Source organism: Pungitius pungitius, chromosome 10, assembly GCF_949316345.1.
Source record: "Pungitius pungitius chromosome 10, fPunPun2.1, whole genome shotgun sequence".
NCBI classification, from domain to species: Eukaryota; Metazoa; Chordata; class Actinopteri; order Perciformes; family Gasterosteidae; genus Pungitius; species Pungitius pungitius.
In genome coordinates, this window is record NC_084909.1 from 6705447 (window position 1) to 6729839 (window position 24393).

The following is a 24393-nucleotide window of genomic DNA, read 5'->3' on the forward strand; positions in this document are numbered from 1 at the left end:
CTAAAGTACTTATATTCTGTAGTCTATGCGTTATATACTTCACCTAATACTAGAAGCCAATACTTTTTCCTCTTTTTACTTAATTTAGTTGACAATAGCAGTTACTAGTTACTTCGCCGAATCAGGTTTTTATAAAATACTAATCAACTAACACATAATTATTATTTATTATGAAAAAAGGTTGGTTGTCGAAACATTTAAAGTGAGTTATACATTACAATGCTGTAGATGCAGGAGATAAATGGTATTTTTAAGTTTCTCACCTTCTATTGCTCCAAATACTGTGCTCCTCTACAAATCCTTTAAGATACAATATCTGTTTAAACCGTGCCCCACACTGACCAAGGTATTATGCAACTTATAACTTCATGCTCCACTTTACTGATTGACAACACTTAACATATTTTATTGTATGGAGAATCATATTGCAAACTACATAAATCTTTTAATGCCATGATTCCTTGCATAATACAATGTAATAATTAATGGAAAAACAGGACACAAATACGTTTAAAATATTTAATACTTTCAGCACATTTAACTGTGTTTACATGAATAAAAAGGCAAACAATCGTCCAAAGTCTTTGCATGCTGATGTCAAAATCAATATTTGCATACATTTAACGACACACACGATTCTCACAAACTTAAATATGTATAAATATTGTTTGATACAAAAGATACAAAACAACTGAATATCAGGAATATCAAGACTTTGCATTTTTAAAGCATCGGCTTCACATAGTGTTTACGTCTGAATTGTTAATCGGATAACTGAGAATCCCTCAAAACATTTTTAATCCCCTCAATCGTCGCTCTTCTTTGACTTGCAGCACAGTGATATGAGAGTTTTATCAGAAACCAACAATTACGGCCGTTAGAGTACCACAAATGACTGTAATAAAAGGCTTAACAAGTCAGGCATCTGCAACAATATCCCATTATCTGACACCTCGTGAGATCGCCTGTGTTGAAGTAAATGCATCTAAATGCAAGCGCATGTCATTTAGTGAAGCAGCAACAGAGTGTAACATATTTTTTTGCCCAGCAGTGGATTCAAGACCTGCGGGGCTCGAGTCCGTGAGAGAGCTGACTCAACGTCCTCTGGTTGTCGATCACCTTGAACTGACGTACGTAGGTCCGAACTTCGGGGTGGTTCTTGCTGGCCTGAGTGGAATCTGGGCCTAATAACAATTGGAAATTGGGGTAAAATAGCTAAATTAACTATGGGTTATTTTATTTATGTCCTTCCCTAAGAGATGAACAAGTAACTGGGTTAAAAGTTAAATCATTTGTGAATCCAATGATATGAAATAAACCTTTGGGATGTACACTCACTGAATGCTTGGCTCCGACAGTATCTCACGATTTTCAACGTGTTAGCTATCATTCGCTGAAAGACAAAGCTATTATTAGCAACATATATTAGCATTTAACTGAAAAGCTAAAGAAATGATCTAGACCAATAATTAAACAAATAAGCTCCACCTTCACAGCCTCACCATTTTCTCAAAATTGACCAAACAGTCGATAAATGTCCTGTTGCCTTCATGAGTGAATGTCATGTCTGCGAAAGACCAATTGTTTAAATGGTTAAAGCTGTTGAAGGACAAATTGAACAACAAACCAACGGTGTTGCACAGCTAAAAAATGATGTTGTATCAACGAATGAATGGTCATCATCATCAACCACTCAAACCTTTGATCAGCAGCGGCATGAAGGGGATGATGGGAGGTTCCAGCTTGGCGACTGTGAGTCGGTACGCCCGGTGGTTCCTGGACGGGTCCTGTGGAAACGACCACACCGTTAACCTGCACTCGAGCTCCAGCTGACGGTGCGAGGAATGCTGGACGGACAACTCAAAGACGGAGACGCTTTTGAAATACAAAATGATTCGTTTTTTACTCATACCATTAAGTTTTCAAATTCCCCGTAGAATCTCTTGAATTTGCTGGGAAGTTTCTGTGAAAACAGACGACACTAAAGTTGAACTTCGTTGGTAGGATTGGAATCATTCTTTCAAACAGACAGGTACCCACCTCCCAGGTCTGACTCAATCTGCACACTGCTGGGTTGCTCAGTCCCATGATGACGGCAAAGAAGGCGTTCAGGTTCCTGTACTCTTTGCAGCTTCGACAGAAAACACGGAAAGGTGCACGTCAGGGTAAACGAAACTACAAGCTGAGTCAAAATGAAAAGCAGAATAGACATAGTCCACTTACTGGGCAGCAATCTTGATGAACTTCTTGAGAAGCTGCACCCTCTTGCTGAGCTGAGAGCACAGACACATCTCTGTGATCACCCAGAACTGGATTTCATTAAACCTCCTCAGGAACAGGTCCAGGTTAACCGTGGTCTTCTTCAAGTTTTGCCTCCCAAATGTGTGGTAGAGAAGTTCAAGCTGTTGGACACCACAGGAAAGAAAAAAAAAGATAATGTGAACAAAATGCGGGAATTCATGCAACAACGTTAGAGCAGGTGAACTGGTAATGTCTCCTGGGCTCACAGTCGTACCTCGTGCACGCAGTGAAAAAGCTCCCAGTCGTAGGACGTCATGTGGTAGGCCACATCTTTGGAGCTCATTAACTCAAAGCTGGCCAGCGGGCCTGTAGAGGAACCCTCTTGCTCGGGCAAAGGGGTCTGGAAAACAAGGGGAAGAACTGCCTTTTATGTGTGACAAATATGAGCTATGTTAAAAAAAGACAGAAGGCGAATAAGAGTAAAATAAAGCCGCACATTTACTATTAAATTTCACTACTAAAAGCATGTGAAATGAAATAGGAAAAGTGTGTTTAGGGCAATGTAGGCCTATTTAAAAGATGATTTTTGCACATGTGGTTTCAGTCAGCCCTCTTTTTTTTATGATGATAATGTGCTGTTCATTAGAGATCAACCCACCAAAGCATCCAACTGATCCCTCCGGCAGGCAAACAGACGTCCATTTATGGTGAGTGTGGAAAACACCGAAACATCATTGGGCTTGAAGATCACTTTCTCTATGGAACAAACAACGTAACAAAAGTTTCATGAGAAGATAGATCCTTCTACCAAAATACAAGGTGATCACACACATATCATGTCGAAAGCACAAAATGGGCTTTTTTCACCACGCTAACATCCAACTTTCCACTTGTGGATGCAAGAACCTTGACTTTTTTTCTTGCAAAGCTTAAATTCATTGGTTAAAGATACATTATGAGCTGTAAAGCCAGAGAAAAGCTCCAGCTCTTTATTTGTTTACTTGCATTTAAATAAAGTAAAGCGTGGTCCTTGCAGAGACAATAGTGATATCAGCACACTAAAGAGCCGCCGGAAAAACAGAGCTCAGGATTCTCTCAAGCTGCTTTATGTAAAGGCCAGTCTGGGAGCCCTCACGGCCTGCAAAAGGCGACAAATCTTTCACTAAATAAACCAGCGAGTCCTTAGTGCCCCCGTTGTTCCCTCGTGCCACCTCCGACCATTTGGTCAACTCTCACCTCCCGCAGAACTGAGGCTGACCAGGAGCAGGTCCTCTGCGGATCCCAGCTTGTCGGCCACAGCGCCGACGACCTCCCTGACTGAAGCGCCCACGGGGACACGAATAGTTGTGTAGGTGTGGTCGCAGCAGTAGACTTTGAGCAGGACTGGAGGCATGAATCAGAGCAAATATGGGACTTTCAGCGGGAAGGAAAGAAGGAGTGGTGAAGGAGTGCTGGAGGCCGTTGGATTAGAATAAACAGATATCAACCTCTTTAGCCGGCAACTGTTGCATCACAACATTGAGATAATAATGTGAAGACACATCCTTCCTCACTTTCATCATTGCTCTTGATGGGCTGGCGTTTCTGCAGCTTCTCATCTCCCATGCTGAACTGCCGCAGTAGGACTTTGTGCTGTGAGGTTTAACAGGTCCGGTTATCTCGACATATTTGCACATGAACTTTGATTTGAAAGTACAGATTTAGTGTCTTACCTTTTTCTTTGAGACTCTGGCGTCGTCAGTGCTGGAGTATTAAAACATAAATAAATAAGCAACTTTTTAGTTGGAAATATGCAGGTTTGCGAAACTGTTAATTAAAACATGCACATGTGTTCTAGTTTACATGCATGGACAGTAGTGTCACACGGGGGCGGGTACAGAATAACAAATACACATGGCCAGCTGTCAATTTATCCGTTCACTTACTTTCCCTTTAGATTCCTTTCTAGTTCGGCGAGTTGATCCCTGAGGGCTGGAACCGCTTTAACATCATTAGATACCGCTGTGACAAACTCCTGCAAAAGACAACACAAACATAAAGAAGCTCTGAGGGGGGAAAAAAACAGGTGTATTCTGCAAAGGATCTGGCGTAATGTCAACATGTAAATGAAGTCAATATTCATCCTCTGGCCTTACTGCCCAGGGCTAGTATAAACTATGCTGTAAACATTTATTAAGACTCATAAATCAGTTTTATACCTTGGATATGGAGGGAGAAATCTCTATTCTGATTGGCAGGCAGGGGCCCATTTATGATTGGACACTTCTGATGTTTGTATTTGCTTGCTATATTAATTAAAAAATCAATTAAATGTTGATTGAGAACAACATGCATAGCCACTGAATGAATAAATAAGAAAATGGAATAGAAACGCCGACTTGCTTATTGAAACGCATTTGTTACAGTGGTTATAACGGTACTTGTATTTATATGCTGACCTCCAGGAAGGCCACAGATGCGTCCTCGTCCTGCAGGTGATCTCCATGTACAGCAGCCCACTGCATCACTAGGCGGATCACCCTGCGCTTGTTGTTTAGCGTGTAGTCCCGCTTTTCCTGCTCAGAGCCCTGCAGAGCCTCGGCATGGTAGGTGCACAGCAGTTAAAGATCAAAACGGCGGCACTTGAGCCGACTAGGAATGTTCTTTCCAGGTCTGTTTCACATTTAGGAAGCGTGGTTCTGAAAGGATATTGGGCCATCAACACCGGACAAAGTTGACTGTTCGGGATGAAGACACAGTGAGTGAGCACAAAGTCGTCTAAGGCGGAGTCTGGGACCAAAAAGAAAGAGAAGGTTATGGTCACAGCTGCGTCAGAGCAGATCAAAGGGCCCTCCGGGGACACCGTGCCTTGATCTCGCATGGCGCTGTCTGTGCCTCCTCTGCGGGGCAAAACGAAGACCATGTGCAGCCACGCTGGCGAGAGTAATTAGATCAGGTCTGTGACGTGTGGCTAATTGTAGATGAGAGCAAACAGGTCGGTGCAGAGCAGCAGGGAGAAGAGAATAAACATGCAGCACAGTGAGAGAATAACCCTTCACAGTAAACGGTTGTCATACTGACGGCTGTAATCTGACGTTGTGAAAGTTGCACGCAGAGGCCGTACCTGACTCGGTGAATTGAGAATCCGACCGCATCATTTCGAGGAGGTGCTCCAATATCTTCTCCGGAGTCCCCGACATCACCTTGTATCTGAAGCACCACGGGAAAGCACACACCCTTCACTAATCAAGGAAACACGGGCTCCGAAAGAACTGTGACACCTCCGTGGCCCTCCAGTGTGTCCGTGATTGCTTCATTTGATAACCATCCCATTTACACTCACAGGGTTCTCCCCCCCCCCCCGGGGTGGAAGATTAAGGGGAGTCTGGGCTTAACGCTGTCAGAGAAGCTTAAATAAAAATGTAGGGTCATCTAGTCAGTGAAGGAGAATCAAAACAGTTGAGTCTCAGTTGATGTTCATCACCACAAGAGGAAACCGCACAAGGCACGTTTTGTTTTTCCTTGAGACTCTCGTGCGTGAGGAGCCGAGTTGATTAGAGGCCCAAGGAACCCCAAACAAGCAACTGTGACTTGCCAGGCATTCTTCCCCCCCCCCCCCCCCCCCAGAGGAGCAGAGGGCCATCATTACCATTAATGTGTCCCTCTTTATTACAGCCACCGTGGTGCGGTGACAGGTGCTTCTAGTGAGATAACACTCGGGGCCCAGGATTGCTTTACACATGGTCAGGGAGCCTTTTCATCTGCTGTCACACTGACGAATGAATGAATGTTTTTAAAGATAAAATTGTGGACATTTTTCCTTTTTTCAAAGAATCTCTTAAAAGACAAACAATGACCCTACAAAAAGAGGTGTTATCTGGGTAGCTAAAGATTGCTTTGATATCTCACCTCCACTCGAAAATAAATAAATATCACACGATGCCGGATCATGATGTTGAGGAACAGCAGAAACACACACGCACACTGATTTTTTACCTTGGGTGAAAGCGGCGCATTGGATTGTGGGTACATTTACTTGTAATGGGAGGACGAGGCTCCGTGACTGGAAGTTCGACTGCTGCTGAGACTCTTCTCTAACACCAGAACATCCTGACCGTGCTCCTTCAGACGCACCGTGTTGGCCTCCACGTCCTTCACACAAATACACACACAGTGAGTGAAGCATTTTAAGATTCCTGTTACAGGATTTGTTGATAAATTGGTAGCATAGAGTTTTTACATATAAGTAATTTAAATGGATTTATCTTCATAAAGGTCATTGTCACTAGATTTCTATTGTCTTTACATTACATATCTACATTCATTCACATCGAGGTTCATATCATCAAATACTGCTGGAGCAGTGAATTCATGACGGCTTCTGAACTCCCGGATTAAAGTCTTGCACACACCGAAGCTGCACCAACACCTAACTAACACTAAAGCTGCCTTTTATCTCTGAGTTAAAGAAACACAAGACATTACTAAGATAATTCATATTTAGATAAAGGAGTTGCAGAAGGCTAAAGTACCACCTTGAAGCTATGGGGCACTTTTATGTACGCAACGCTGCGGCTTTTACAACAGAGGGCGCTACAACGTCTCTAAATATCACTGTGACGTTAAAGAAATTCACCCTCAAGATCCTGTTGAAGTCCTCCTTGTCGACTGTCAGGAAGTGACAGTTGTCCTCTCGCAGGACAATGGAGGCGGCGCGCGGGGCGTCGTTGACGAGAGCGAGCTTCCCAAAGTCGTCTCCCTCGTGTAGAGTGCAAACTACACCCTTCAATACACAGAACGCCGATCAGATCGATTAATGCCTTGGTCGGAGCAACAAAATCATTTAAAAGATGTTAGGAAATAGCAGGGTTTCATTTGGATAAATACATACCTTTCCATAGATAACAACGTTGACAGAACCCTTTAAAATAATGTACCAGGATGTGCCCTCTTCGCCCTGATTGAACACTGAGACAGAAGAGAAACATAGAAAAGCTTTGGTAGTCTGGCAATCTGGGATTTGTTGGGAGTAATTTTGACTCTAAAAATTGGTAACAGGGTTTTAGAAAAGATCATTACCCGTCACAATACGACATTATTACAACACTGCGTCACTTACACACTGTTCCTGCCTTTGCGTGAGACTCAAAGATCAGCACTCCTGCCAGTTCTCTCTTTACCTGCAGAGTAGACAGATCTATGGCTCAGGCAGATCAATGTTGACAGGAATTAAGTTATTTACTAGTGCAACTTGGAGCAACCAGAAAGAGTATGACCATGCGACGCTGTATTCTCCTGATATCCAATACCCCTCTAGTGAAAAATGATTTAATAACCATGAAAAAAGGCAGGCAGTTCCAGCATTTCTCACCCGACTTGAATGAAACCCCCGCAGCTAAGCACATACTTTCATAACATTGGTCAAAGTATGTGGTCATTGGTACTGAGATGAATACACAAGTACAGGAGGGTGTGCGGTCGGCATGCTTGCGTCTTTTCTTTCACTCGGCCAAAGTTTTTTACTTGCACCAAAGACAGAAGCATCTGCACAGTGACACTAGGATTCATTCTGCCACTTAAGACTTAAGAGGACTCACAGTGGTAGACAGATGAGATAAGGCCTTTATGTGAAGCAGCTCGTCGTAGATTATCTCCAAATCATCCGCTGTTCTTTCAGACGGCCTGCAAAAGAGTGAATATGCCAGCAAGATCATCACCCATCGGAGTTGATCAAAACATCAATTGAATTTTCAGAGAGTATTGTTCTACAGTCGCACTGTTTCCGCAGAATCATCCTCATGTGGGCGTCGGGTCCCATCTGCGAGAGGAGGAGCAGGGTGTCCTGCAGCTCCTCTTGGCTCTCCTTCCTCTCCGCCTCGCCCGGTAAAGGAGCATCCTCCTGCTCGTCATCCAGGAAGCGGTAGAAAAGGTACTTGTCCTGGAAGCTCAGCTCCTGGTCCACTGCGTCGCCACGACACAGAGAAAACAGACGGGAGACGGCTCACGTTCTCTGCTCCCTGCGTGTGCTGCAGACACCGACCTGACGCAGAGTCTCACCGTGGTTGAGGACGCCTTCCTCCAGAAGCACCTGCCACAGGCCCACAGCCTGAACACGAGAGTGGATGCATGAGCTCTGCTGTATTTGCCAGTCGACCAACTCTGTCCCCACACAACACTGCCTATAGAAACGACAGAAACACTCTGCGTAAGATCTTATGCGAGGCTTAGCAGTATGTGTTTTGTCCCTTTTTATTATGAATTATTATTTCATTGTTGTGTGTTGTTATTTTGGCGGTTCCTGTGAACAAAAGCTTTAGTGTTTTCAAAATGTCCAGATTAATTTTATTCTAGCAGCGAAATTTATGGAATTTTTGCAGGACAAAGGCTGCTCCTTGAGGAATGGATATAGTATTTTAAGTCAAATAGAACAATGCAGTCTTTCACAAGAATAAAACAATTAAGGTGCCATCCAACCTGTAGGTCTTCAAGTGGTACTTCCTGTCTCTGATCATGTGAGGCGCACCGGAGAGGATGGCGTTACGGAGAATCTTCCCGGCCCGCAGCATCTTCTCAGAAGGGACCTGCACAGTCCAACTCAAGTTAGAGGCCAGCGCGCTCGAGTCCCACTGAGGAAGGATGATTGTGTTTAATACCTGAGAAAGGCATTTAAGGGGGGATTTGGCTGGATTTTCAATGTATGACTTCTGCGGGGGGTAAAAAAAAAAAAAAAAAAAAGAAAATATGAGAGGAATTTAAATAAAACACGTCATGCATGATAAGAGAACTGAGGCTCAACATCACAGAATGTGGGTGAAATCAAATGTTTCTTTTGGTAAGAAACAACAATTCGGTAATGGGCAATAAAATACACGAGGGAAGCAACGTGTGTGACAGGTCAAGTGGACAACAGGATGTCTCCCTCCCTGCTACTGTATGCCTCAGTTAGCTGTCAGCTTTAATGGAACGATTGTCTTTCCATGTTGCTCGTCGGTTAAAATAATAGTCTGTTATCAGAATCTTGACTGCTGCATTGAATTGCTTAAATGGGACGCAGAAAATGTCAATTACTGTACGGGAAGGTGACAGGAACTGTTATGGATGGAGTCAAAAACTCCAGTCATCTTGTTTATAATTAGACCAAATCTCAAACAAACTTCCACACATTCTCACGCTGTTTCCCATCCTCCCTCGGAGAGCAGAGTCGGGCAAAATAGAAGCACAGATTTAGTTATAGTCTTTAGGTTTAAGTGACAAACTGTTTTCTAAGCTGCACTGAGCGAGACAGGAAGAAGAAAGTAGCCTTTTATTCTCTTTCTCTCTCTCTCTCTTCGAAATTGTGATAAAAAATAACAATAAATCAGATAATTAATGTACCTTATTCTGATGTTTGGAGACAGAAACAAATGAGTTGTTGCTAATGTTCTCTTTGTCCGGCAAGGCTGTTGAGGAAGAAGAACAGATATAGTATATTTCTTATTACAACAGTATAGTGTACAAATGAACATATTTAGAATAACTTTAAAACAATGAAATATATGCAACATTTTATATTGAATGTGATTTTTTTTTAAATTCTATATTAATTAATCTATAACAAAAATGTTTTATAATTTATATTTTTCTTTAAATAAAAATGCTGTTAGACTTTATTATTCTGGTTGCAACGGTACATGGGCAGCAAATATTGTTAGCAAAATAAAAAAAAAATCAATGAGGAAATGTTCTGCAGAGAGATTGGTTATTTCTCAGCGTTAGAAGCTTTACGCTTGTTCAGTTCGCCTGCAGGACAAATAGTACAATCAGTCAGAGCTGCTCAGTCACAACTGTATCTGCAGGAAAAAAGCTATTGTTAGACATTCTTCTTTGACTTCAAAAACAGATAAAGAATCCACACGATTCCCAGAAAGAGGAACATGGCTCAGAGTGTAATGTTATGAACCTGGCCAAACATCTACAGTAGGAAACTCAAGCATCTGAATAGCTTTCTTCACGACGCTCCGTTGGATTGCGTAACACGTTAATGTTTGAAAACCCAACTTCCGGGCAAACAATGTGCACGAAAAAGTATAATGGAAGTGTGGCAAAACTTAAATCAACCGACTGCTGTCTCTTTCAGGTTTCAGATTTTAGAATTAACTCCGTCACTGATAAAACCAAGGTGTGTAGTGTTAACTGCAGCTGCTGAAGGTTTTATTAGGTCAGAAAAATGTGTAATTAGGTGCATTAATTAATCTTTAGCAGTGGAGAAAAGGGGGAAATGCATCGTTAGTCTGGAGTCATGTCGCTGGCCTCCTGATGAATGTAAGTCTCATGTTCTTCTCAAACTTATGTTTTGGTCTGATGGAAATACTCTTTAGGCTCTTAAGCTGCTAAATGTCCACTTTGTTCACTTACTAGTTGCTCCTTTTTATTTTTGCTACTGCAGTTATGTTGTTTTCGCATTATTATTTAACACATTGCTATTGGAACTAAATTGACTATAGGCGCTTTAAAGGTAATCTTCTTACACAACCTCTGACTGCATTTATATTCATTGGATTCTTACACAATGTGGCCGTGTGAATGGTTTTGGTAATATTGAAGTTTGTTAGTTCAATTAGTTCAATTATTTCATTTTTGGTGCTGCCATGCCGGCCTAAGTGATACGCAAACTTGTGAAAATGATTTATTCATACCAATGCATTCTCATCATCACATGTGACATATTAATCAAATAGTAGATATAAATGACAGAAAAGTAGTTGTTTTACATTTAACTTGAGCATGTCAGAGTTGAGAGGGAAATGTGTACAGTTGTGTCGAACATTAATGGCAACACAGAGGTGCCATTAAATGGTGCTCAGGTAGACTGGTGCTCAGAGCATCACTGAACGAAAACAGGACGACTTCAAAAGCACCAGAGTGCTATAAAAGGAGAGCGTTGTCTGATATGTTTAATTCATTTGTCGTTGTCACTACTGTGGATGGACTGTACAATAAAGTGCGTCAGCCTCCAGCTGCTTGATGCTTGTGGGATTCACTGGGTTTCCTGGTGTATTCATGCATAGAATACGTACTGTAAGTGTTGTACAGTGTGATGCAACAAATGCCCACAGCCCTGCTCTCACAGCGTAGCACCAAACACTGATGAATAAATACTACACAACGCACGGCAACTTGCAAAAGCAGCCCATGAAGGTGTAGTAGAAGTCAAATCAAATCCTATCTGATAGGAACATAAACCAGGAATACATTTCCTTTTTAAATTGATACATCAGAGCATACAGTAAACAGCTGAATGTTTTCACTGCTGTTCATCATGTTTATGCTACATGACATTCAGGCAAGTTAAGTGCTCTGTTTTAGCAAAGTTAAGTAAATATTGAGTTAACTTGCAACAGAAAAGCACATATAACAATATTAGCCTTTACCTCAATGCATGAGGATGAACGGGGGTCAGACAGTAGCGAAGTTAGAAGAATAAATGTATTTTTATTACTTTGTAAAAAGCAAGATCATACTGGTAATATTACACTACCTAAAGTTGAGAAATCACATTAAAAAAGCAAAATGAAGGAATTATTTCTGGGAATATTAGAAAGTAAAATGATGGCATTAACTTTGAGCATGCACTTCATGTATTCATGTATTTCATTAACTTCATCATTTCGCCGCTATGATTTCATTTTCTTCTTCTTTAAATCTCTTTCAACAAATATGAAAGTAAACCGAATGCACAGCTCTGCCGGTTTCCGATGGTGCACATCATCATGATGTCAGTGAACATCCGAAGGAGTCTCTACCAACTGAACACTTCGCACTGTAATATTTCCCAAACAAAGTCTTGAAGATGCCAATCAAATAATACGAGTTCATATAGTGATTTTAAAAATTCAATACAACAGCTAAGAAACATTGTGACAAATGTAGACAAAGAAACTGTGTGATTTTGAAGCCTTAACCCACTATATAAAAAATATAAAGATCAATACTTACTGTCACCACTACAACCACTTTCCATCACTCCGTGTGGTGGGGCCAGCAGTCCGGCCATGCACTGATGATGTCTCTATCAAAATAAAGACAACCCGAGAACAAATCAGTCATAGCTAAAAATATATATTACATATTTCACTGAGATGTGGCACACAGGGGTAAAATGACTGCAGGTACATTGTGTATTTAGTAAAGACAACTTTGTATATATGTCTTATCCCTTTATCCCCGTGGGAGGCCATGGTCATGCCTCCTGGTAACATGCCCACACCCAACGTCAGACATTTACGGTCAATGGCTCGGGAAAAGAACTGAGATTTTGACCTTTGACCCTTGCATCTTTTTATCAAACAATAAAGACATAAGCAGCAAAAGTATCTACATAGCCAAAGCAAAAATATATCTATATATGTCATGAAAAAACCCCGTCTTTAACCATTTAGGAAGTGCTGTAAAGCAGCGAGAGCATCATGGGGCTAAGGACAGAACCCGGCTTAGACCCGCTCATCCCACCGAGCCCACGGATATATCCACGGAGCAAACAGAGCGTGACGATATAAGTGTACGCGCCTTGTGCCGCCACAGCGCCCCGCGGCGTGTGTTACGTGACAAACGTCGTGCTGCATTCGCTTGTAGGTGTTATTTTCGTGACACCGTTGTACAAAGAGGCCGATCCAGCTGTAAATGATGAGCCATAACAATGCAGTATGGACACGAAATCACTAGTAATAACGATCGTATGAAAGGCATCCCCACTACATGTAGTACTCTGGTTCATCAGATTTTTTTAAATGAATCGTCAAGTAGCCTATCAAAGACTCACTTGACGCGAAAGACACAAAAAAACGCATTATGTGCCACTGCGTTCCGAGTCGATAAAAAGCTGATTGAGGACCACTTAGTTGTCTCTGCCTCGCGATTATCTGGTCAGAGGAGACTGCACGAGAGCAAGAGCCACAGAGCCATTTGTTCCTCCATGTGTAATATAATCTCAGAGGTCACGCTTCGAATTCAATTCTACTCCCTGAAGTCAGTTAATCACTTTAGCAACCCCTCAGGGGCCCACAGTCACAACCACTCAGTGACCTCAGTCTTTTAACCAGGAATCTATTCCAAAATAAGGGTTGAATTTCTGCTTATTAATACACCAACATATAGTGCTTACTAATACAGATTGATGTCTCCGATCAAACGTATTATTATTATAAGGTGTCTTTTTTTTTGTAAGAGTCCATCTTTGTATCTTGGATGATTTTAGGATTAGGGAGGACAGCTCTATGAGACGCACATGAACAAATGAACTCATCTTCCTGAGCCAATAAGGCCACGTCCCCCCGAGGGGCTGAACCCAGTACGCAGGGTCAGTGTGTTGTTTTACAATATAGAGGAAGCTTAGGTGTGTGAAAAGCACTCCGTTTTCTGTAAGTATTGATGTCTGTGACTCTAATGACAAACAGGGCCTTTCAATATTCTATTAAAGATCAACTCATTAGACAATTCACCAACATCTATCTTATTTCTATCCTAATTCATCCTTTGAGTCATTTTACTGGCTTTAATGGAAAGTAGTTTTTCAAAGGAATTGATCAAAATGATCAGCAGATTAACAAAATTATGAGAATAGTTACTAATTGCAGTCCTGCTCTACGGTTTTCTCATTTATGTTTATGCTCTGTGAAAAACATGTTGTAACTGTTTTGATTTCTATAAAAAATCAAAGAGTAATAATATTCTCGTGTTTGGCTTAGCTCACCATTAAATATTAGGAACCTTCTGTAAAGGGGACACCTTTGTTCTGCTCGGGGTCTTCATCGCTCATGTGGGGGAGGGTGGAGAGACCTGGAGGGGGGCGATTGGGAGGAACAGCCTGGCTGATCTAATCCCAAGCGAGGCCTTGTTGGACTTCTGCTCATGACTGAGCACGCGGCGGTTCAACTGTATGTGGACTTGCTTGGGCTGTCCTGTGGAGCGGGGGACCGCAGAGTACTTTTTCCAATTATTGATGTGTCTCATTGATCAGGGGAGACTAGAGAACCCTCCTATAAGCCAGCTGCCCCCTCGACCTGTTCTCCGGAGAGGCGGATGCTAATGGCTGGATGGATGGAAATATTTCACTCATTAAGTAGAGCGATTTAAACTGTGGACATTATAGCTTTGTGATAACATGTTACAATGAATATATAAAAGGCCACAAAAGTAAAAGATCCATATGCATTTTTTTTTTACATTTCAAGTGTGTCACGTTCCGTCGAAAAGCCAATTGAAATATTCATGACAATGTCTCAAGTCTGGCTGTGGTTTGTGCAGCTGCACTTCCCCGCAGTCTTTGACTTTTACACATCAACACTCACAGAGAAATGACATTACAGACCGCTCTGAAAAGAAAGCCCCTTTTTGTATTACACGTGAAAAAGAACAAATGCTTCTGACTGCACACTGTGAAAAGCACAGATAAACCTTTTTGGCGTGTTCAAGTGTGTGAAATAATCTGTCACTACATCCAGATAGCAACCGCCACGTTGTCACACCGTTTAAAGCGTCAATCTGTGTTAAGAGAATCAACACAATTGAGAACGATGTGTTTCATCTCTCCTTCATTGATTTACTCTGAGCCACTGACAGTTTGCACAAAGACCTTCACGATAAAATAAAGTCAGAGACTTTGATCTCCAAAGGGGCCTTAAAGATCCCTCCTGAAGAAATTTCAACCTGACATAAAATCCATCACGATTAGTAAGCTGAAATATTGACTAATTCCTTAATTGTAGTGGAGATACCATATTTTAGAAAGAGAAACATCATTTTAGTTTTTTAGCATCTTACATAGCTTCATAATATGACTAAAAGTGATACAAAATCCTTTGATCAGAAAATAAATATCTAAAAACGAACAAATACACACCAATATACAAAATTGTGTTAAACGTGATGAATTTGTGCAGAAGCGAGGCGAGCGTGACAAATGTACCAGCCACACATGTGAGTCAAGGCTGTAGCTAATTAAGAATAATCACAACCAATTACCAACTGCATCAGTCCTTCTATTATTGACCTGGAATCTGATATTTGAAGCTTGGTTGCGTGATTTTTCTATTTTTAGTCTTTTGTCGTTTTATTGGTGCAGTCATTCTGGATTTGGGGAGGAAATCGTACTTCAGCGTGTTTTACAAAGTGTAAATCAGTCTACAGACATCTCAGGGACACTTCTGCTGATAACCATGCATTCATCATCACACCCTTTTCATCCATACATCTGTCTCTATCTGCGCATTGTAGTTTTCAAGAGTTCACAGAGTTTAGTGGTGTCCTTACTAACCCATTTGTGAAGATAGAAACCAAGTCATCAGTTCCAGCTACCCCTCTGTTGTTCATGCTTCATCACATTATTGCATTATGTGCATGAATGCGCTGCTGTATTTTAATAATTCACCCCAGATTACATAACCAACATAATGCAAACGGTTCTCAAAGCAGTCACTGAATGTTGTGACTGCTGACAGGCACACTTTAGGCCACTTGAGGGAAACAGTTGGGAGGAAATCACCTACCAAGACTTTGACTTTTCTACACCTCGGCCAAATTTCCTCTCAATTGGCATTTCCTCCAATTGCCCAAGATACAATACAGTGCTTCTCATGCAACAAAAAAAAAAATGCATTGGATTGTTCAAAAGTTTGGCAAAAATTACCTAAAGCTGCGTCCCATGCAGCTTATTTGTGTTGTTAATGACTGGAAGGGCCTCCACGCCTTCTTAATCCTGGTGCTAACAAACACTCCAAGCAAGTAAATCCAGTCCTAAGAGTCCCTGGGTCACATCAGGTCCACAGTCCAGCGGGATCTAGCAGGTCCGTCACGGCGCTCTGAGAGCAGGGAGAGCAGGGGCCGTTCAGACCAGCAGCGTGCCAGTCAGTCTTCTGAGCAGCAGTTGCTAGGTGATTACTAAACTCCAGTCACTGAGCACACAGGAAAGCATGCCCCCCCCCATCCCTCTCTCTCACTCTCTCTCCCCCCTCTCTCTCTCTCTCTCTCTCCCCCTCTCTCTTTCACCTCTCTCTCAAGGTTCAGCTAAAAACATAATTTACATATAATACTGAATTAGTTCGGGCCACCTTCACAAAAGAAGATTAAGCTCTGTTGAAGCAGAGTCTGAACGAATCCAGAAATGTAGTAGTGTAGAAGTGTAAGGGTCTCTGCTGCTTCCAACCGCTGAGGGAGACATTTCCTCCTTGAACACATCGGCACAGTTTAGTTGTAGGCCTAATGTGTAAATTTTCCCGTGTGCCTCCAATCCAACTGTAAAATGCAAAGGCAGTACTCTACCATCCAGCGTGGTGTTCCTATCACTGAGCTACTTCCCCTCAAGGAAAACAAACCAGATGGCATCTTATCATTGACCTGGTTAACGATCAAACCCACATGACATCTGCAAAATATGTGCACATCAGAAGAGAATAAAAATGTTATAAACCGCACTGCTCACACTTGGAAGTCACACAAGCAGCTTTTTGGCTCATCCCATGGTTGCATGTGACGGACTGTAAGAGGGAAAATAGTGAAGAGAAAGCAGTCACGCTTACAAGCAGTAATGTACCACATGTTTTAATCCCTCAAAACCTATTACAAAAATCATACCCACCAAAAGTCAGGACGGCGTTATCGGCTACAAACCGCAGCGTGAGCACAGTGAAGAGTGTGAGCCAGCCGCTGTGGGGCGCTCACATGCACCAACGTACACATGCTTTACATTAAGGTTTAGATCAATGCTCTGAATGTTGAACTGGTATTCCAGACATGAGGTGTGAATGTGTGGAACTTAGTCAGAAGAAAAAAACAGAGCAGAAAACAACTTGCTGCACTTTCAGCAGAACCACGTGATGAGAAATGATTTCTTATTTTTGGATGTGACATCAATGTCATCTTGAATTTGACGGGATAAAGGTTTGTATTTAACAGGGACAAATTTGAGACATGGCCATTTTCTAAAATGTATTTTGGATGTCATTATGATGGACTGATTCACTGGAGCAAGAATATAGTTAATTTGTCATCTTCAGTCCCCATGACAACAACTCATTTTATTTGATCAATTGATTAACTTTTGATGTGGTTTGTCCTTGGCTTCAGTTTAGCCTGCCTTTCCCTTCTTTGGTTTTAATTGGAAGAAGAAAAATAAGATATTGGTCATATGTGCAAATGCATAAACAAGGCGGCGCAGATAAAAGATGAGAAGAATCTCGTTTGTGTGCCTCCTTTTAGTACAGCATGGTTCTTTCTACTGCAATTATTCTGCAATACACAAATATGTTTACTCTTAAGTTTCATTTTAGATCTTTTTACCCAATTAATCTGCTTTCATCTTACATAAATCATGCAAAAGTTGTTACAACAAAAAAATGCTACTTAGTAAGGAACTGAATGACTGACTGAATAAGGAAGCAGAAATTGAGCTGATAAAAACAAAACCGGAGTGTTTTATTTTCCAGGTTTGACTTCATTACATCATCCTTTGATGATGTAATGACTCTCCGAGCAGGGATAAGGGAATCAAATAGAAATGTTAGATATAATCCTCCTGCCCTCTCTGTACACATATCCGGCTCTGGATGTGGCGTGCATCTCGGATGCTGAACCACCGGAGGATCCATGTGCCCTCGTTCTTCCAAACCCTTCTCCATCCGATCCGCGGGGCGCCACGGGGGGCACGCTGCGTCCCTGCCACTTCCTGTTCATCAGCCCTCTCCACTGGCTGCTCACCGGGCTATACCATTCCCACCCACCCACTCTCTCCACCCACCACACAGCTTGGAGCCCAAACTAAATGTAACTCATAGAATGTGACGTGCTGATCAGACTGTCCTCTTGGGATGCGTAATTTGTCACATTTAATCCAATATATTAGAGAGCTTCCAGATAATGAAAGCAGGTCTATGCGGGCCACGTGCGGGATGACGTGACTGTACGAGAGCTGACTTACGACCCATCAAACAAAAATCACAACTGTGTTATTTCAATCACGGAGCCCATCGGAAGCAGGGAACAAAGAGGGGAGCGATTCGATGACGAGGCCCGAGCTTCGGTCAGCTGAGCTCGGCTCATGTCTGCTCTGTTAAGCAAACAGCGTGCTGCACGAGTTGCACGCATGAGCGGTACACATAGACCCTAATTCATGCACTCGTAATGCACTACAGTCGAAACGCAGGAAGCATGGAAACAAACATGAACACACATCCTCACAGGAGGACAGATCTGTGTGGAAGGAGGAAGAGGAGGAGGAGGAGGTGTGTAACTTTGTTTCAAGGGTTCCTGCTGCCTTCAATAAAAAAGTATTCAGGGCTGCATTCAGGGCTGTAAGCCATACTAACGCCACACGCCGCTAAAGGTTTTTCACGCGCCACAAAATGTATTTTAACTTGAATTAAGCCAGTGAAGGATGTAGATGGACTTTTGACTCATTTTAAAACAGCCAGAGAGACAGGCAGGGCAGTTGGAGGCAGCTTGGCGCTGGCAGATAAAGTGTGAAGTCAGTTGCCACCAGTAACGAGGTAGGCTGCTACATAAGCAACCGCACTGCATTGCGGCAACAAACGAGGACTATTGCCAGGTAGAAAAGTGTTGCACGGACAAGAAATTGTATAATGCTGGGAGCTAAAGTAAGGATTATCTGTCAACGCGGTGATTATTAGAAAGTTGACTCGATAGCCCCTTCAGTCACAGCTCGGGCCGACTCGTAAAGCAAAGCCAGCTCAGCACATCTAACAACAAGAAACAATCTATGTATAGATGCTGAAGTACATGATCTCAAGTTTGTCACTACCTTAATTAACATCCAAATCAATTTCCTCTATTGGAAAGCCCAGAGTTTAAAAGAATGTAAACTGTTGTAAGTTGTTTAACTGCTCGACAAAAAATGAAACCGGAGATTTTTGAATACAACACAAGTTGTGCTGTCACAATACTAATAGTGCAAAGATGTAAGATGAAGAGAGAGAAGTTTTCACTCATCAGCAGCTGAACGTGTCAAACATCTAAGTGAAGAAGCACGAATGGAAATGTGTTCCTGTTGATGATTGGGTCGATAACATTAACAAGAAGATGATTCTACAATACTACTATATATGATTTTAAAAAAAAATGCTTACTCCTCGCAGATCTTATGAGCACCATACAGTTGTATTGAGGTTATTTCTTTATAAGTAGATTAAAGACATAACAACAAAACCATGCCGGGCACTTTCCAAATAAGAGTTCAATAATATCTGTGACGCATTCTGTGCCCAAACAAAACCGCCAGGACCAAAGAGACTTCATAAGGACGAGCTATGACGATTCAGAAGCCATAAAATGTCATCTGAAACACACCTTTGTGAGAAGAGGTCGCCTGAGGGCACGGGTGAGACGTGAAGCCTAGCGGCACGTCCGCGTTGAGGATCCGTCACTCTGCTGCTGCCACAGACACACAACCCATAATCCAACAGCCCCTCAGCGCTCCTCGGTCCCAGGAGGGAATGAGCAGCCCATTGCAGCGGCTCCAGCAGCGGGGCTCCACATAGCATGACATCACACGTCAAACGTGCACGAGACGGAGGGATGGGTGGTGCAACTGCGAACAACGCTGCTCCTCTCAAATATCCTGTTTTATTCAATCTAAGGTTCATAAGAGGTTTGATTTCAGGCTTGTCCAGGCTTCTGTGGTATTATTGTAGGTTATCGGAATATTTGGGCCGTGTTACACTCCTGTTGAGTGGCTGAATTAGTGCACACAATGAGAACACCAACTGAACCAGATCAACTTTAGTCAGCACCGCACTCCCATCTAGTGGTCAACCACCACAAGAACAAAGAGACAGGTGGCTGTTCCCTTTCTGCAGCAGAACACGTGAACAGAGAGCAAGCTGCCTGGAAGCCACTCAGCTGGGATCCGCTTCCTGAGTGAAGTTGTTGACATTAGGTAGAACATCTCAAACACTTTTGTTTGATTAATTGTAAAAAAAAAAAAATGTAAAAGCAATGGAGTCAGCAGAGATTCAGAGATCTGGGACATGGCTGGTTTTATTCCAGAAAATGTAGTTAAATGCATCCTTGTAATTTTCATTTTATGAAATGCGTCTCTAATTCTCCCCCTGAGACTAAAGAAAAGAAGATGGCATAGTAAAGGAAATGACAAACTGTTCCTTGTGTCACTGCTCAACTCCTCTAAATACTCTGTCACGTTGTTTGTTTTGCTTTCCACTGTTTTTTTAATTTTTTTTTTATTTGTTTGTGTCTGAAACTCATTTCTATGCTTGGACAAGTTTTGCCTGCAGCTCCTTCAAATCTCTGGATTCAAGCATCAGCCCTCCCGGGGTTAATGCGGTAGATGTGTCACATGCTGCCGTGCATCTTGGGCCTGATTCAAGTACAGGCACTCACCTCCCACAGAGACCTGAACTCCCTCTGCTCGATGCGTAGGAGCTCACTGAATTCCCGTGTGACAATGGTGGCGTGCCGGGGGGTGTTATCCAAGATCGACTCCCCGAACGCCGTGCCGGTGCCCAGCGTGCATATAGTAACAGCATCCTGTCAAAGAAACAGAGGGGGCCACATCACATACACAGGGAAACACGAAAGGCCTCCCCTATGTCCTTATTCTGCGAGAAGAACGGCCCTTTTCGAGGCACTCGAGGAGAGCCGATGCAGGCAATCAACTGAACACTTGTGTTAGATGGATGGACGCTCTCCAATCTGTAGAGAAATTACTTCAATCAGCACCCACACGTACCGACCGAGGGGCGTGAAGCCGCAGTATTAAAAACTAATCAGTAATGCCGCCTGATGAAATAAGCACAATGTTCTACACGACCTGCACTCCAAACAAGCGTGATGTTGGATGTGAATTCTTTGGGAGGTGAGATCAATTTCACCTCAATTATATATTCGAATGACAAAATCATTTGAATATTCACGGAAGAAGATCCAGTTTCTAACGTAACGCTGCTTATTGTTGCACATTGTGTAGAGTATCACATCAAATTAGCATTAGTATGATTAGGCGTACCTGATAGCTTGATGTCTGTGAAACTTTGACATCCAGTGATCCAGAAAGGACCGCATACCAGCTGGTGCCAATGTCTCCTTGGCGATACACTAAAAAAAAAAAAGAAACAGAACCGTTTTTAATAAATGGACCTAAAAAGAAACGTCTGGCTGTTTTTGGTGCAGGTCACACACTGTCACCCTTTCAGAGGCGTCACTTTGACCTACGGGTGATGCCTTTCTCCAGGACCTCGTAGAATCCACACAGGCAAATCTGCTGCAGCAAAGTGGGGGGGAATCGCTCGAAGGCCTTCACGTTCTTCAGACGTGCCAGGATTATGTCAACATCTTCTCCAGAGCGCTCAGCTGGCCTGGGGACATGAAAAAGAAAGGGGCCAATGTACAGGTAGTGGTAAAAATAAATGTACGTAAGCATGCAAAGCTCGAGTCGGCATAAACGCATCACGGCCTGTAGCTCTGCAGGAGAGATGTTACGCCCATTTATCACCGGAGAACGCTGTCCTCTGGTTTAACTGTTCCAGCTCTTACATCATAACTTAAACTTTGACAGCGGCGCAATGGATAGAAGGTCAGAAATCACATCAGCACTCACACTTCTCACTTCAACCAGTCAGATTTAGCCACTTAGTGCGAGACAATAATCTCATCGTTGTGTTTCATGCAATGGAGATGTTGTCTTCTCCCTCGCCCTCTCTCATATTTTCCTAGTGGAAATTCAGTGTAGTGGAGGGGAAAGTACTTCTGCTGCCTTGCTCCCTTGGCCTGGAATAGTCTGCGGAGCACATTTTGATTATGTAGTCTCGCTGGATTTTTTTTAAGCCACGTTAAAAGACCATGTAGCTAAGAGATGAAACTATTCCGTTTAAGGTGGGTGTAGTCTCTTCCTTGTATATGTCTCCTGTCTGTTGTGTTTTATTTGTATATAAACAGTATCTGGTATGTGTCTTAACAAGGTCGTCTTCCTAAATAGAGGAATAAAATAAAGATCAGAATAGGTTATCCTGCTGGGCGTTAGTTTGCATAAATAGCTTTGTTTAATTGTTCAAAGTAAATAGTTTATATCAAAAAAGTGGATGTATAAGAGATATTTACACAAGGATGGAATTGCGTTAAGTAACACTATACACTCTTGTTCGTCACATGTGAGACATTTTGCCCAGAAACTCAAGCCTCTCTTGCCTGTACCACATGGCCCCAAATGTGTTGCACTGAATCTGGAGCCTCTGATGTAACTTGTGCGTGGTTGTACTGCAGCTTATTTTACCTTAGAAACGCGTCCTCTCGAACATTAAACTAAACAGTATCAACGATACAGAGAGGGAAACAAGTTCTAACGTCACCGCTGCAACAATCCTCTGACTTGATGTAGCTCTGAAGCTTTATTGGAAATGCATTAATCAGCACAATGAAAGTCTTATCACCGAGCATCCTTCTGTATTCCCCGGCAACCTTTCTACTCACAGTGTTCACATCTCTTTAGTGCGCTCGTAGGGATTGAACCGCCCAATCCCACCTGAGCCTGCCCTGCATTATGTCAGCACTGCGTACTTTATCAAACACGACCACACTGTGAGGACAGCAAGGCAACCCAGTGATGTGTGGGAGAGTTTCAAAGCCGTCGCGTCCATTTGGAAGCTAAGTTGACAAAAATAAGCTTTCAAAAGAATGTTTTATCAGGATGAGACTTTTAGAGTACATAGATGATCTGTGTTAAACTGTGAAAAGCAAAACCTTTAGGGTTTTAAATCAATTTTTGCACTAAATACTGTAAAGTCCACCGACTTTTCACATGGGGAAAATAAATGCGTGGATTCATCTGTGTACATCCCCGGGACTAGCACATCAAAATGAACAACAGAACAATTCGGTTTAGCACACATGCTACAGGTTTGTGTTCGGAAACGGTGAGTCATACAAGAAGCGTTTGATTTGAGCGACGCAGGTTGCTGCTAGGACTAACCGGAGGACATCACTGTGCAAACACGACCGGCAGACTGCGTCACTTTGCTGTTTGGAGCTGATGCACTTTGGACCTTTTTCGTGGTCACTGTCCCTCTTCATTTAAACGTGAGCCATGTGTCCAACACCCCTGCCCGTTTGACTCTAATGTTCCCTTTCCACCATTTTGAGTGTGTGAATTTAAGTTGTAAAGTGTAAAATCCCGCAGTGGAATTAATGATCGGTGCGTATCCAGTCCATCGTCACACATGTAGATGAATGTCAGTGATGCAAAGTGATGGTGACACATAAATATCTGAAAGACATTCAAAGGCTTTGAAGATCAGGCGTTGTTATTGGATGACTTTTTAAAGGAGGACCTTTTGGCTGCTGGCTGCTTCATACTGGCAGGTGTTCATGCAGCACTTTCAGCTGCTGGTCAAGTGCTCTGCAGGGATCTGGGGCATGACTGAAGCTAAGGCGACTTAATATAGCACAGTCCTGATCGGAGCCATCTATGGCGTGTCGAATATTCAAATTGCTTATTGTTCCAATTGCAATTTTTTGTGCACGACAAATTTGGTTTCTTACCAAACCCAAATCTTTAAATCCATTACGCTGAGTTGTACTTTGACATATTGCACATAATGGTTGTTGATTCAGAAATAGCATCGGTCTGCCTCGTTCTGTGCTTATTACAAAGTGCACAATGCCCCGGGGACGTTTTTTACGTGTCTTTTTGAAACTTTTACTTGTTCTTGTTAATCACAGAGAACACTCACGTGAGCAACTGAAATAATTGTCTTCCACACGCGGCGCGTTCAAGGACGCATCAATCAAAAACTATTCATTGAAAAAATCGCCTTATTATTCTGTCAATAGTCGCTCACACTGTAGCCTAAAAACGACTTTCAGTGACGTGACATAAATACCTCTTATCCAGACAAATAATCCATTCGACGGATTCCGACGAATGTGAAGAAGAGCGCGCGGCGACCATCTTCAGACGCCGATGCGGATGAGGAGGAGAAGAAGGTGGAGGAGGAGAAGGTGAACGAGGAGGAGGAGGAGGAGGAGGAGGAGGAGAATTAGGAGGAAGAGGAGGAGAGCGCTGGACCATAACACTTCGTCTGCTGACCGCCCGTGTGCTTACCTGATCAGCACAGACCGGAAATGCAATATGCAGCCAACGTGGAGCCAGTGCACAGCACGCTGATGGTGCTCGGT

At 42.6% G+C, this 24393-nt stretch overlaps 1 protein-coding gene across 3 annotated transcripts; it reads right to left on the bottom strand.

Moving 5' to 3' along the window:
• Positions 1–505: 505 nt before the first annotated feature.
• rapgef4a (Rap guanine nucleotide exchange factor 4a) lies at positions 506–24393 on the bottom strand. 3 transcript variants are annotated; one of them, XM_037488438.2, is made up of 31 exons: positions 24099–24210; positions 21436–21578; positions 21230–21318; positions 20605–20751; positions 12196–12268; positions 9595–9659; positions 8874–8924; positions 8695–8801; positions 8278–8399; positions 7998–8181; positions 7818–7902; positions 7340–7400; positions 7112–7188; positions 6857–7003; positions 6257–6372; positions 5345–5430; positions 4932–5010; positions 4680–4830; positions 4167–4255; positions 3954–3984; positions 3795–3873; positions 3478–3624; positions 2900–2997; positions 2516–2641; positions 2224–2402; positions 2041–2131; positions 1913–1963; positions 1700–1787; positions 1503–1567; positions 1339–1393; positions 506–1184 (listed from the first exon to the last, which is right to left on the bottom strand). In XM_037488438.2, exons 1-31 carry the CDS (start codon positions 24164–24166, stop codon positions 1057–1059), a joined length of 3078 nt encoding a protein of 1025 aa, XP_037344335.2. In that variant the 5' UTR covers positions 24167–24210; the 3' UTR covers positions 506–1056. The 3 variants fall into 3 exon arrangements, with proteins under 3 accessions (XP_037344335.2, XP_062421024.1, XP_037344336.2); XM_062565040.1 differs by lacking the exons at positions 506–1184; positions 1339–1393; positions 1503–1567; ... (10 more) ...; positions 4680–4830; positions 4932–5010 and adding an exon at positions 24320–24393 and having other exon boundaries at positions 5244–5430; positions 24099–24166; XM_037488439.2 differs by lacking the exons at positions 506–1184; positions 1339–1393; positions 1503–1567; ... (11 more) ...; positions 4932–5010; positions 8874–8924 and having other exon boundaries at positions 5244–5430; positions 8695–8846.

Coding starts and splice junctions, on each gene's coding strand:
- rapgef4a (XM_037488438.2), bottom strand. CDS start 24,166: ATGGTCGCCGCGCGCTCTTCTTCACATTCGTCGGAATCCGTCGAATGG. Junction 21,579..24,098: donor ATTATTTGTCTGGATAAGAG/GTATTTATGTCA, acceptor TCATGTCCCCAG/GCCAGCTGAGCGCTCTGGAG. Junction 1,964..2,040: donor GATTGAGTCAGACCTGGGAG/GTGGGTACCTGT, acceptor CTGTTTTCACAG/AAACTTCCCAGCAAATTCAA.